The 14,806-nt window shown below is 25.8% G+C and overlaps 2 protein-coding genes and 1 long non-coding RNA gene across 6 annotated transcripts; all 3 read right to left on the bottom strand.

Annotated features, from left to right (window-relative positions):
- Nucleotides 1–1,328: 1,328 nt before the first annotated feature.
- Nucleotides 1,329–2,649, bottom strand: LOC140675662 (uncharacterized). Its single transcript, XR_012048424.1, has 3 exons — nucleotides 2,214–2,649; nucleotides 1,716–2,004; nucleotides 1,329–1,465 (listed from the first exon to the last, which is right to left on the bottom strand). It is a non-coding gene; the product is annotated as an uncharacterized lncRNA (long non-coding RNA).
- Nucleotides 2,650–4,191: 1,542 nt separating this feature from the next.
- On the bottom strand, nucleotides 4,192–9,329 carry LOC140675647 (uncharacterized). Of its 4 annotated transcripts, none has more exons than XM_072910247.1 (5): nucleotides 8,776–9,329; nucleotides 6,262–8,498; nucleotides 5,901–6,119; nucleotides 4,866–5,303; nucleotides 4,192–4,321 (listed from the first exon to the last, which is right to left on the bottom strand). In XM_072910247.1, exon 2 carries the CDS (start codon nucleotides 8,398–8,400, stop codon nucleotides 6,535–6,537), a length of 1,866 nt encoding a protein of 621 aa, XP_072766348.1. In that variant the 5' UTR covers nucleotides 8,401–8,498; nucleotides 8,776–9,329; the 3' UTR covers nucleotides 4,192–4,321; nucleotides 4,866–5,303; nucleotides 5,901–6,119; nucleotides 6,262–6,534. The 4 variants fall into 4 exon arrangements, 3 of the variants coding, with proteins under 3 accessions (XP_072766348.1, XP_072766346.1, XP_072766349.1); XM_072910245.1 differs by having other exon boundaries at nucleotides 4,208–4,405; XM_072910248.1 differs by having other exon boundaries at nucleotides 4,208–4,405; nucleotides 4,866–5,246.
- Nucleotides 9,330–9,674: 345 nt separating this feature from the next.
- Nucleotides 9,675–11,987, bottom strand: LOC140675686 (uncharacterized). The gene is made up of 5 exons (XM_072910299.1): nucleotides 11,842–11,987; nucleotides 10,276–10,732; nucleotides 10,029–10,165; nucleotides 9,814–9,928; nucleotides 9,675–9,722 (listed from the first exon to the last, which is right to left on the bottom strand). Exons 1-5 carry the CDS (start codon nucleotides 11,985–11,987, stop codon nucleotides 9,675–9,677), a joined length of 903 nt encoding a protein of 300 aa, XP_072766400.1.
- Nucleotides 11,988–14,806: the final 2,819 nt, after the last annotated feature.

Raw genomic sequence — 14,806 nt, 5'->3', positions numbered from 1 at the left:
TGGTATTCATTATTATTATCATTATTATATTAATTATTACAAAGTACTCTACTGTCCAAAATCATTAAATCATTTTCGAAAGTATTATGAATTAGACGCATGTGTAATTGGAACCCGGGATAGTAACGAAAGCGCCTATTGCAATTATTTATATCGAGGCAAGAAAAAAGACTTTTACGTGAAGGAAAATCTCTCCGAGTATGCTTTGTATTTATGTCTTTCTTGGTCTCTTAACTCATACAAAAAAAATTCTGTTTAATTTATATTATTTTAGGTAAATGGTATATATTTCTTATATGTATAGTCAAGTTCACACTAGTTATATAGAAAAAAATGTAAATGCAGGAATTTTAAACAATTCTAAAGAGGCTTTTAAATCATAATTCATAAACCTTTTTATGATACCAAACTTTTAATTCGCGCTCAAATCTCTGCAAAAATTTATGCAAATCAAACTTATGGAAAATATTCTTTTTAGCACATTATACACGAGGTACTTGTTTTAATTTACATCGAGGAGTTTCGCTAAAAAGCTGTTAAAGCACATTTTCTATTTATTAGATCTATACATTTTAGTATAACTTGGTAAATACTATTAATTAGAAAATGACTTTCGATTAGTATGGAAGGTAAATATGTAATATTATATAATATTACATTAAAATATAATATAAAAATAAATATTTTTTTTATGTGATTGAACATTTTTATATAAAAATCTTAATCCTTTACGAATAATTACGAGTAATTACGGGTAAAAGAAAAACTTTATTTCCAAGGCAAAGAAATTTCGCAAACTGTCGCTTAAGCTTTGATTATATTATCCCTTCAGAATAATAAGAATTGTTAATTTTTATATGAAAAAAAAATCATAATTAGATTGCAAATACCAATTCAATAAATAAAATTGTGAAACGATTATTTCATGATAAATTCAGAATACTATTATATAAAGTACTATTATATCCTTTTTTTTTCTTTTATTTTATTTTTTCTTGCTCGATATACATAATTACGCATTAAATATACAATATAATACGAGAGGCATATATGTACGATCAGATACAATGTATATATGTATATGGTAACCACGTTCTTTTATTTGTACATGTTCTTTTATCCCAAATTTCATTTTCTCTCTTTTTAAATTTTTCTTAATTTAATTATTTTTAAGAACTATCCAATACATGAAAGTTTATAATATAATATTTAAAAAGATTGTATAATATATTTATAATGATTTTAATCAAAGCATTGCATATTTTAATTATTACATCATATAATTTATATATATATATTTATAGTCCAAAGTCAGTGCCAGATACAACGGCAGTTACAGCGGCATCATGCGGGTAATGTTTTTCCAGCATTTTGTTTGGAACGTAATGAGTGCCTCCAAATTTGTCAAAATAACGACTTACCTCCCTATTTTCTATTCATTTTGGTGTTGTTAAAGTTATAGCGTCTATAGAAATAAATAAAAAGCAGAAAAAAAATCAATTAATGATAAATAAAATTAAATAATAAAAAATGCGATTATAATTAATACTAAATATAAATAACAATAATACTTCAAATAAATAAAATGTCTAAATTAAAAAAGTAGAAAACAAAGTGAATTAAAATAAAATATTATTTTGCAGTATATACAAAAAGATGAGATAAATGAAGAAAATGTAACTTAAAATAAAAACGCATCTTTCTAATATCCATACCTTCTCTTACGTAACACATTTCATTATTTTCTGTAAAAATTAAGTAATGTGTTTGTTTGTTGTCCATTGTATTGCTGCAAATTTTTAATGGTAAAATATTAGAACGAAATCGTTTATCTGCTCTGCAGAATTGAACCGAATCTCTGTCTTCATATCGGTGCCAACCAATAATCACGCCTGCAGAACAGTCAGTAGATTCATCACTATGCTTTACAATCATTCCAACCGCAAATTTTATTTCTTTTGGCCTTGTATTTGGCATTTTAAATTCTCTTATCTTTACGGTGAACTAAAAAGTGTAAATTCAAGCTTTAATTGATATTTTGTTAAGTAATTCTTGAATAAATGTTTGTAGAAAGTTAAATTACAGCTACTTAAATTAAAGATAATTATAATTTTTATATAATGGTGTGTGGTATAAGAGAAAAACCTTATTATTAGCAGAAAGATTGCTTATTATTATTATTAATATGCGACATGTGTGTAGTGTTTACGTACAGTATAGTGTGCTCCAACTTCTTTTAAGCTCGTACTCCAATCTTTTAAATTCAGATTCCAGTTGAAAAAATGTGTGCGCTCCGCCATCGGAAAATATGAGTCCCATTAATATTTATTATTCAATTGGACCAATGGCTGGAGTATTATACCCATCTATATGTATATAATAAAAAATAGTTTAAATGTAAATAAAGTTTCAATTATAAATGAAAAAATTATGCATTGTGCAGTCCCAGGTAGCACAGGTTCGTTTTAAAAACGTTTCACAAATGTTTCTGCGAAACGTTTTAAAACCGGCTTTCGAAAACGTTTTTAATTGGTATAAATGTCCACTTAAGAAACGTTAAGGGAAACGTTATTTTCTAACAAAAAAAAACGTTTAAGAAACGGTCAAAATACCGTTTTCTTTCCTTTATTTGTAAAAAATTTGTTTATTCACGGATTCAATAAAATAATGCATATATATATATATATATATATATATATATATATATATGCATTATTTTATTGAATCTGTGAATAAACAATCATATTTATTATATATATATATATATTAAATTTAGTTCAATTTTATTAAAATATATATATATATATATAAATAATGTGTATATATATATATATATATGTGTGTGTGTGTGTGTGTATGGGTATGAACGCATTATTTTATTATTATTTTATAAGAAAACAAATCTTTTTCACGCATAAAAACTGTTTTTTTCTTTTATAAAATAAATATATGTATACAATATGTTCATATATAGTAGTTTATATTGCCTGTATATTATAATAAGATTATAATCAAAAATATATAAAGTACAAATCATAATAAAGTATTTTAAAATAAAGTTCTTATTTAAAAAAAAACATTTAAACATATAATAATTATACCAAAGAATGAAAAAAAAATTAACACATACATAAAATGAAAAAAAATTGACACATTTTTCCAGGAATATAACTTTTTTGTCTTGTATACTTATTATGTTTAAATCTCAACATAGAACAATTTTATCTTAAAATTATTTTAAAATTTAATAAATGTTAACCTAATTTTAACTTAAAAAATAAAAAAAATTACAACAAAATTAAAATTTAAAAAAAATTAACTTTTTTTAATTATTCCAAGAATATAATTATTTTCTTGTACTTATGTTTCAATCACAGAACTGTGTTATCTTAAAATCTAATAAATCTTAACTTAAAATTTTTATTCTTGTTGAAAAGTTCTTCTTGCTTTAATTTCGGCTAAAGTAATACGCATAGAGGATAGCTTCAACCAATCTTTGATACAATTTTCAATTTTGTTGACTGCAGCGTTTGGTTCAATGTTTCTGACAGTAGCTGTAAAAAATTTATAAATTATTATACATTATTATTTTATATATAATTATTAAACATAATAGTTTTATAATAACTGTACAATATCACACACACATACACACACACACACACACACACACACATACATATGTATATATATGTACATATATTTATGTGCATGCGTGCGTGCGTGCGTGCGTGCGTGCGTGCGCGCGCGCGCGCGCGCGTGTGTGTGTGTGTGTGTGTGTGTGTGTGTGCGTGCGTGCGTGTGTGCGTGCGTGCGTGCGTGCGCGCGCGTGTGTGTGCGTGTGTGTGTGTGTGTGTGTGTGTAATAATTAAACATATTTGCTAAATGTTATCAATGCTGGCTTCAAAGACAAAAGACAAACCTATGATTAAATCTTTCGCTTTTAAAACTTTGAAGGCTTTTTTAGGTACTCTTCCTGCCCAATTAAAGTTTTTAGCGTAATTATTTGTTATTATTTTTTCCAATGTTCTTCTTGTTATCTGTGCAATCGTTGTACCACCTGATATAGCTAAAATCTGTACCTTTAAAAGAATAATAACACATTAATATAATAAAAAAAATATGGATTAAAAAAAAGAAAGGAAAATAAACAGAATGCAAAAATATAAAAAGAGATTTAATGAGTTATATTTACCATGTAAATATTCAAAATTTTGTTTTGTTTTTAAAAATCTTTCAATATTTTCCAAACTTTCATCAGTGTCAACTGGTATTTCAGGAACATCCTCCACATGGGGTATTCTCGATGGTCGAAAATGTGCTGTAAGTTGTTTGACCATTGGAAGAAGCAAGTTCATAGAAGTTTCTAAGTTCACTAATTTTGTTAGAACAACGTAAGAAAAATCTAAAAATAACATGCTATGTTAGAGAAATTTTTTCTTTTAAAAAATATATATATATATATCTAATTATATTGATGTTGATGTACATCATCATCAAAATAATTACGAAAAAGTGTAATCTTGAATTAGTTTTTTATTCCACAAGAGTAACTCTTAACTATATAAGATTTAAACACAAAAGTAATAGAATATAGAAAAGTTAAATAGTAAATAGTAAATGCTGAACTAAACAATATATAGAAAGCAACATAATAAATAATAAGTCAAATGTTCAAAATAATAATTAATTAAAGCACAATTATTCTAAAAAGTAATTTTTATATAGATAGTGCAGATTATTCAGAATATTCTGTGCAGTATATTTCAAAAGCAAAATTATTATTAAGTTATACGTTTCTTATAAAAATTATTAATATGTTAGAGTAATAGTCTTGTACACAGAAAAGTTTATTAACATTTTACCTGATTTGTGAAATTCTGAACTGGTCAATGTAGTTCTGAATGTATTTTGCGGACTAATTGCTCTTTCATCTGAACTGGTCAATGTAGTTCTCAATGTTTTCTGCGGAGGACTAATTGCTCTTACTGAAGACGTTGAAAAACTAATTCCATTAGATATACGTTTTGAAAAACTGTCAGCTGTTGATGTTGATGGTTGGCAGGAAGTGATCATAGATCTTGATAAATTACTATTTTTTGATGTTATTTTTAATGCAGGAAGAGATGGGATTTTATTGCATAATACCTCTTCATTGTTATCAGATTCTGAAGAATCTGAATAAATTCGAGGTCTTTTTAATCTTCTTTTTGGCCGTTGGTCTTCATGCAATTCTACATCAGTTTCTAGAGTAGACGTGAATTCAGCATCTATTAATCTTTTCCTCGCATCATTGTAAGAAGCTAAAATAATAGTAAAATAAACTATAAAATAATAATAAAATAAATTAAGAAACTAATAATAAAATCAACTATAGATTTTTAAAAAAGTTTAAAATTAAATATTATTAATTCAAAAATTGAAAGCGTTTATAATACAAAACAAATAAAAATTATTTATCTTAATTTGAAATAAAAATTATATTTATAAATATTTTAAGAAAGATTTGAGATAAATATATGTATATTGTTGTGACATCCGTTTTTGAAGAAATATATTGATTGACGATATGTGAACGAGGAACGGTTGTCGCGCACGAACGGAACGTTCAAAATCGTTCCGCGGATGCAACAATATATATATATATATGTAATTGCTAAATATATAATAATCTCTGACAGTATATAACAAAATTATACTATAAACATAAATAAAATGATATGTGGTATATATTGTGAAAAAAGAAAACTATAAAGATAAGAAATACTCTAATAAATAATAAATTAAGTTTCTAATATATGTTAAATCTTGGAAATAACTGTAAATAAAGCAAGTGTATAAATATTTTTACTTTTTTATAAAACAAAACAACTTTTATAAAACATAAACCAAAAATTTACCATATGTATGCAAGATTCTACATTTATATTTTTTCCAGTTTTTTTCCGGTAAAGAGCATTTTTCGATAGCCTTACGGATTTGTTTTGTGGAAATTTTTTGAGGCTACAAACAATACCATATTTCTTCCTCTTTTTCTAACCAAATATTAGGGACTACTTCAACTTCAGGTTTTTGTCCATAATTCATCGCAAATTCTATTAATGAATACATTTTATAATCTGAAATAAACAAAACATTAAACAGAATAAGCAGAAAGTGCTTATTGCATTTCATCAACAATTTTTTCTTCAATATAAAATTAATATTGCAGACATTTAAAATTAACTTTAAATTTTACAAAATAAAATAATATATACTCACATAAACCTATAAATAATATACGTATATAAAATTATATACAATAAAATAAAAGGAATACATTAACTACAATTCATGAAGAAGAGGAAACACAATGTAAGTTCCTTTTTCATATGCGGGTAATAATATGTTTTTATATTTTACTGATATAAAAGGGAATTCTTCTATATCAGGTGATATGTGAGACACCTTAAAAATATTCAATAATTTGGACGAACATGGATAATCATAAAATTCAGAAACTTTCAAGAATCGACGACAAATTATAGAATAAAATTAATCTTTCAAACACAGAATATTTACAATCTGAACAATAATATCTCCTTGTATTGAAACACAATTGTCAGGTGAAAAAATCGTCAAAACGCATGTCGGTGTTTTCAATTTCTTGTATTGTAAAATCAAGTCAGTTTTATCTCTAAGTGTAGGTCCTTCAAAATGTTTTTGCTTAGGTTCTAATTTAGTTATTGGTAATTCAGTCTTTGAATAATTAAATAATTCAGATATACGTCTACAAAGTTGTGCATGAGGATTTGCAGATGATCTTACAAGTTTTTTTAATTTTCCCAAATAATTTTCAAAGGGAAAACAATTAATTGTGTTTAAATTACCAAGATTCCTTACATCTGTTACTAAATGAATTAAACTGTGAAGATTATATGTCACTTCTTCTTTCCCATAGGATTTTTCAAAATACTTTACAAAATTATACAAAACTTCTTTTGCAAAGTCAATATGTTCAAAAATATGATTATCGTTACACAGAATTGTAATACCAACATGAAACATTAAAAAATGATTGTAAAGTTGTTTAGGCAAAATATTTATTAAAGAAACTGGACCCACGTATAACAAGAATAATCTAAACTCATTTGCTTTCCAACGATTTAAGTCCGATATAGCTCTACATTTTCTAGGAAATTCATGTACTATATAAGAAGACAACAAAATTAATCTATCTGATAAATTATTAATAGCTTTTCCAGATAATTTAAATGAAGGTTTTCCCTTTGATACCCATAATATTAACAACTTTTTCATTATACCTAAATATACCAAATGCATGGGATCTAATGGAAATTGATTCACTAAATCTAAGTTTAAATTCAATAATGGAGACCTTCCTTTATGATGTTCCTCTTGTACTTGTTTAGTAAAAGTTTCTTTTGTTCTAAGTTGTCCACTTTTACATGGAAAAATCATTTTATTAATGTATTTCCCTTCAATATCGCATTTTTCACACCCATGCCTAGAATTATGACCTACACAACATTTTAGAAAAGCTCGTGCAGGAGCATCACATATCAGAGACCTGATTCTAATTTGAAATAATTTATGATCTATTTCAATACTATTCTTTAATATATCATCATTAAGCTCGTGTATTAGATCTTGTAAATAACAATCAAGAGGTTCTGGCTTTCCTTTGCCAGTAAATAAACCTACAATAAATGGTTTATTTAATGAAGTTAAACTTAATGATCTACAAAGAATTGGCCAGACAACTATGTTGTTACTTTTAAACAAGGGTAACCCATCAATATTAAAATCTAAATCAATAATTTTTGAGCATGATTCTTCCTTTAATAGGAGATATAACTGCTTACGCATACCAAAATAAGTAAATTTTCCACTTTGCAAATCAATTGAATTTGTAGTTTTTGGAGTGTATAACAAAGACCTTCCAGATAATGGTACAGATATATCATAATGAAATTGTCTTAGTAATGACAATAATTCATCTAATGCTGATAATGTAATATTATGTGTTAGGGCCCAGTTTCTCAATTTATTCAGAAAATCATCAGATAATGTTTCGTTTTCTGAAAAATCATGTTTTTCAGTGATATATAATTCTGGAAATATTTCAAAATCTAAATCTTGATCTGAACCTAGTTCTAAATGCGAATCAATGATTGAATGTGACATTGATGATTTTGTCTCATTATTTCTAAAATTTAAACTAAAACCTAAATCTTCATCTATATTTAAGTTTAGTTCTAAGTGTGAGTCAATGACTGAATGTGTTGTCGATTTTGTTTCATTCCAATTGAGTTCATTTAATAACTCATGTACTTGTTTTTGTATATTCCTTTTAGTTTGTTTTTTGCCAAGAAATTTAACTTCTTTTTCTTTATCCATATTTAAACAAGAATATTTTTTCTGTTCTTTTGTTTTTTAACAAGTATTTTATGTAAGTATTATATGTGCGACAAAGATATATTTACATATATATTTTCCTGAAAAAATGACAACTATTTAATTAAGAAATGAAAAACACAATATAATTTGATTCTTAATATATACTGATACAATAAAAAATGTTAGATTAATCAGATTATGATTTCACACAAATTGATATCTTCTTATTAATTGTAAAATATTATTTGTAGATGTGATATTTGACGTCTAATCTCATATCTTTTTTTAGTATTAATATTGTGTTATAAATATACATATATATACATATATACAGAACAGTAAACTATAAAATTATTAAACCAATATACAACTTACCTTATTCGTCGTAAAAAAGAGATATTCTTTATATCAATATTTTCGCCGGACCGGCGTTTTGATCAACCTAACCTTTGTTATGATCTATGCACGAGAATTGATTAACTTTATAGTACACATTACTAGTATTTTTCTATCCTTTCACTACTAGTTTCACTTTTGCAATATTCACAAGTCGTTTGTATAATATTCACAATAAAAGTTTTCTTGTTTGAACAGCAAATATATGCAATAACTCTGCGATCATTCCAAATAAATGGAATATAACCTTAATACTTTTTGTTAGTAAGACAATGGAAAGAGGAAGAGAAAGAGAGAAAGAGAGAGAGAGAAAGAGAGAGAGAGAATCACCCCGCTATTCATTCCGATATTCATAGTCCATTATTTTTATTTCAAGATCGTTTTAAGTATAATATCTTAAGATATGTTATTACGATTCTGTGATTGAATTACAACACATTATTATTAAGACGGTCTTCAATATAAAATCGGACTATGAATATGAATATCTAAAATTAAAAATACATTAATTTTTTTAATTCAAAATTATATGTATATATATACACACACACATATATATATATATATATATATATATATATATATAATTTTGAATTAAAACATTAATTTTTATTCTATTTAGGCCCGATATTGTACCAACATTATTTTGGATTTAAGTGCGACTTAAACATGTATCTATCTTTATTTTTCTTTCTAAATTAATAAAAACAGATATATATATATATATATATTTAAGTCTCGTTTAAAGCCAAAATAATGTTGATGCAATCAGGCCTTATAGAAACGTAAAAAATACGTTTCTTAAACTATGGTTTTAAAAATGTTTCTGTTGAAACGTTTCTTATTGGTGTTTGACGGTTAAAAAATATTGGATACGTTTAGAAAACGTTTATAAAACGAACCTGTGCTACCTGGGCGTCTTTCTGCTAAATATTACAATTTATTAATTAATATTAAAGTTAATATGAAAAAAATATGATTATTAATATGAAAAATTATACATGAGTAATTGCCAACCTTCGTAACTGTTATTACATTAAATTCTACAAATTGTTGCTGCTTGATAAAACAATCTGGAAATTTGTTAGAATTTATTTTAAAACATCTTACATTTTCTGAACTATTCGTGAAACTGCAAACAATAAAAAATAATATATGTGTGCGTGTGTGTATATGATAAGAATAAAAATGTACAAAGATTCGAAAAATTTTATATTTAATATTATACTTACTATCTTGGTTTCCAAAGTAGACAGATACGTTCATCGGGATATCCGATTATTATATCGCAACGTAGACCAAGTCTTCTGGCAACGCTATGATATATTGTATATATTATTATTTCTTGACCATATTTATGTTCTAAGACCTAATGTGAAAAATTAATTAAAGGAAAAGTATTTTTAAGATTACAACGGACATGTTTACAGGATAATTTGAAATATTTTTATATGATACATCCTAATCAATATTACTTACATTATCAATGCATTTGTACTTTAATTGTGTGTTCCACTCTGTGTTTTCCGATTTGTTTAGACGAAAGTTTAATTTGCCAAATATACATTCCTCGAGTGTATCCATAATCTGTGTTCCTTCCGCTTCATTCCAATGATTATCGTCAATATTGTTGTTTTCCCAATAGGAAAACTTTTCTGTAGACGTCGAGAATATCAAATGGTCAGGATGTTTCTGTCTGAGACTTTTCAGTACCTCTAACGTTATACTATCTAGGGACGATGTTACGGTCGAATAAAATACATCCTTTTCAGGCTGGAAATTTTGCGCCATAATAGTAGCAATTCGTTCTAAAAGTTGCACTTTGAGAGGTTGCATTTCTAATTTTATCCTTTTTTTCATCAGCTTATATTGCCTCAGACGGTCAAAGAATTGCATATTGATATATCTTTCTGTTAGCTGTTTGCAAACAGGTTTTCTGAAAAATTTACATATTAACTATGCAATATGTACGTTAGTCCAATAAAGTTAATAGTATTTTATTTTTTATAATCCTACCGTGAAAATTGATTGAGTAAATTTTTAATCTCATCTATATAGAAAGAAAGTTCTATATTATCTTTCAATATCGAAACTTTTGACACTATATCGTTATCTAACTCATAAAATATACCGCAATATGTTGTATAATCGTTTGATATATCATTAGGATAATATCCTTTAATTTTTTTAGTCCTGAGACGTAACGTACAATTAATGCCTATTTCTATAAAGTTTAAGCTTTTTTTGTTTTTCCATTTATTTTCTTCAGACAAAGTGTCAGAACAGAAAGTCTGTTCATTTTCCTTAAGCTTCTTGTTATAGTATTTTCTCGCTGTCGGCCGTCTAAAATTGATATAAATAATATTATCGTATGTTTTAGAAAAACACTGAACTATTGTATTAGTAGTAAGTTTTCAAAAAATTATATTGTTCAAATTGTGTTATAAAATTAATCAGAAAAAAATTAATCAGAATATAGACTTTCTTGTTTTATTTTAATACAAAATAAGATGTGCGGTATATAATGTTCAATTTAAATTGTAATTAAAATTTACACAATAACAATATATAATTATAAACAATAGACAGCAATATAGCCGTATTTTATAAACATAACAAATTAACTTTTTTATTCTATGTATTACTAAAACATTAATTTATTGAATTATTTTACAACATAATAAATAAATTTAAATAATTTTATTATTAAATCTGGCTAATAAAAGTCAAGAAACAGAAAAGTGATTATGAGTTATCTCTAAAAATTTTTTGCTTGTTACACAGGAAATACAAATTTTAACTATTCTTTTAATTATTTGAAGACTAAAATTAATTGATAAAAAAATTATTTAAAATAATTGCTCACGCTCGTTATGTGATTTAACTGTTATTGATCCATTTCTTAATGTTTTTATATTGTTTGTTTTGTTTTTACACTTTTCATATATTTCATTTTCATAAATTATATATTTTGCAGAGTTAATTGTATAATTAATATATTAGTAAAATCAAATTGCAAAAATTAACTAATTAACAAGTAATTACCTCTGAAGAAACTTTTTTCCCATAAACTTGTTGTATTTGGCTACGTGTCGAAATTTCTTGCACACACATCTGAAATTAATGATATCCTCAATGGTGATATCATTGTAGCCAAGTATAATATCTATCACTTCTTCAGGTAAGCACATTATTAAAAAAAATTAGTTAAAAATTTAGTAATACAAAAAGTAATTTAATTTAAGAAGATGAGATCAAGCTATTCGCGTCGCACTAATTCCCTGTTTGTAGTCGGACGAAATCTACTGCGACTCTTATATTCTTATGTATTTTCCAATTACCAGGAGCACGTGTCATATACACTACAGTTTTCTACACTCTCTGCCCATTCTTATTCTGGAATTTTCTGTAAACCTAAAAGTTCTCCCACTATACAATTGCAACGTGATTATTTGCACAATAGGAGAACTTTTCTCGAGTCTCTCAGATAATACTTGTGAGGAATCCTTCCAGTTACGAATTTTAATGAAATTGCTTGCCTTTTGTTACACATGCCCCTGGCATGAAATACATATTTAAAAAAAAAAGTTATATTTAAAAGTATTCATAAAATTAGCTTTTAATTTTTGTTTAGCATAAATTTTTTATGTCATGAATATTCTATGAAAATGAAAAATTTTTTTCAAATTTATTAGAAAATAACGAGATATAATGATGTCTGTGAACTAGGCGCGCACACTCGTCACGTAGTTTTTCTCTTGTTAATATTTATATTCATTTTCTACCGTTAAGCTATGTTCTCTATTGCAAACATATTTAATTAATATTTTGCTTTATAGTAAATTTCTATAAAAAAATTCTTATTATCTTACAGTAAAATAAATCTGCTGTTATTTTTTCTGTTTTTATTTTTCTTTTATTATTATTTTTCTTTTTTATTTTATAGCGGTAACATAAACATTCTAATATAATATAATATAATAATTTAGAACTAATTTAATATAATGAATAGGTGGGACTTCGTAGGAGAAGAATGTCAGATATCTCGGCATGAGTTATAAGCAAAATGAACTAAAATCATGTGATTGCGGTTATTCAAATTTTGATCCTAAAACATTTTTCTAATAAACTTAGGCTGTAGATTAGCATTACCGATTACATTCTCCACTACAAGCCAAAGTTGATTTACATATTACTCGGTTGATTTATTCCACTATAGATCCTATTTTATATTAAATTGATAAGTACCAACATGTATTTAAAGTGACAAAGATAATTATTCAGGTTAGGATCAGAGATAGAAGGATGAAAAGGTAAACAGCACGCAAACATAGTGGAAGAAATGACGTACATAAGTACCACCGTGTACATGTATTGTACTAAATCGAATAAAGAGTTACTTATGGCTTAAACTTGTTAGATTTATGATATATTAAGTATTAAAATTCATTTAAATTAGTTTTTTAAATGCACCGGCGAAGCTGCTTCCCTATTCGTATTCTCTCAAATCGTTATAAAGTTGCACATGAGTTTTCAATATATGTATATGATGTGAGAAAATCGCGTATAATAAATGAAACTTTTTTTTGTTTATAACTTTATAACAAAGAACAAGCTTAAAACTTTTTGGAGGATACTTAGGACAGTGATTTTGATAACATATGTCAAAGTCAACATGATTGCAGCTAGTTCTGTTATTCTGAATTTTTATCAACTTTTCTTATAGAAATCATAAAATAAATAAAGAAATATTAGTAAACTTTCAATGAAGGCAAGAAATAGCGGAGTAACGAAATGAAATCGCATTAAACAATCTGGATTTCAAATCTGCAGCAAGAATATTATTATCATAAGAAACTATACCTAATTTTGCAGACAGATAAACAAAAAATGTGCAATACAAGTGTTCATTATATCAGCAAGATATCAAAATAATTATAATACATATTATTAGGTAAAAAGTAATATAACTGTCCCAAGTATTCTTCAAAGAATTTTAAGCGTCGCTCGTTCTTTGTTAAAAAGTTATAAACAGAAAAAGTTTTATTTATTATACGTGATTTTTTTCATATTATGTATCTTGAAAACTCATGTGCAACCAATTGATCGCTATTATTAATGCTATTCCAAAACTATGCAAAACAACTTAAGAGATTGCAAAATGCCTAAACGTTGATCATTCAACGTTTGTTTGACATTTGCATTAAATTAGAAAATCAAAAACCAAAATTATTTTTGCACCTAATACAACGCGAAAAAAGATACGTTTGCTTTATGTTATTTTGAACTCATACAATAAAATCGTTTGAATGTATTTTTTACATTTTTAATTTGACAATTTAAAATAAACAAGAATAAACAGAAGAGTTTTCTTCACCAACATAAATCAATGGAATGAATTTCGTGTTTTTAAGTGGTATATTACATGAACATAGTTAAATGAAAATATATTCCAAAAGAATCATCAAAGTTTAAAATAACAAATACCGCAATTATTTTTACATCAACCTAATATTTTTACAATGTTTTCTTGAACTGTCAATTCGTCACGAGAAACTTGATGAGAGCTATTTTTTTCAGCATTTCCGTAATGTCAGGATGTTTCTAAATGTTATAAACATAAATAAAATACAGTAATGTGCTATTATTTCGATGGGTTATCTTAAAGTTTCTTAAAATTTACTGAGCCATCAAGCTTTTGCTGATATTTATATCATTAGGTTTTGGAAAGACCAACTTTGTCAGTAAAGGAATAAACATATGACTCACGCATGACTTGTAATTAATAAATTTTCTATAATTTCCTCTTTGCAATATTTCTTAAAATTTTTTTAGGTGAAATCCCTTAAATCAAATGATCCATCTTGCATTACAAAATATCATTGCTTGCTTCTACAGGTATTCTATACGTCAAAATTTCGATCGTATGCGTTAATTTCGTGGCACACAACTAAACAAACTTTGAAAATGCGTCTATTATTAAAAACATATGATAAAATTTAGCCATGGA

Source organism: Anoplolepis gracilipes, unplaced genomic scaffold (genome assembly GCF_047496725.1).
Source record: "Anoplolepis gracilipes unplaced genomic scaffold, ASM4749672v1 Contig20, whole genome shotgun sequence".
Classification (NCBI taxonomy): Eukaryota; Metazoa; Arthropoda; class Insecta; order Hymenoptera; family Formicidae; genus Anoplolepis; species Anoplolepis gracilipes.
Note: the sequence above shows the minus strand (reverse complement) of the source record. Positions and strands in the feature narration are given on the sequence as shown.

Bases quoted from the DNA above. Each gene is read 5' to 3' on its own strand.
- LOC140675686 (XM_072910299.1), bottom strand. From the start codon at position 11,987: ATGTGCTTACCTGAAGAAGTGATAGATATTATACTTGGCTACAATGAT. The intron at 10,166-10,275 runs GTAAGTAATATT...TTTTCACATTAG, and splicing joins AGTACAAATGCATTGATAAT to GTCTTAGAACATAAATATGG. The intron at 9,723-9,813 runs GTTGGCAATTAC...TGTAATATTTAG, and splicing joins ATGTAATAACAGTTACGAAG to CAGAAAGACGCCCAGGTAGC.
- LOC140675647 (XM_072910247.1), bottom strand. From the start codon at position 8,400: ATGGATAAAGAAAAAGAAGTTAAATTTCTTGGCAAAAAACAAACTAAA.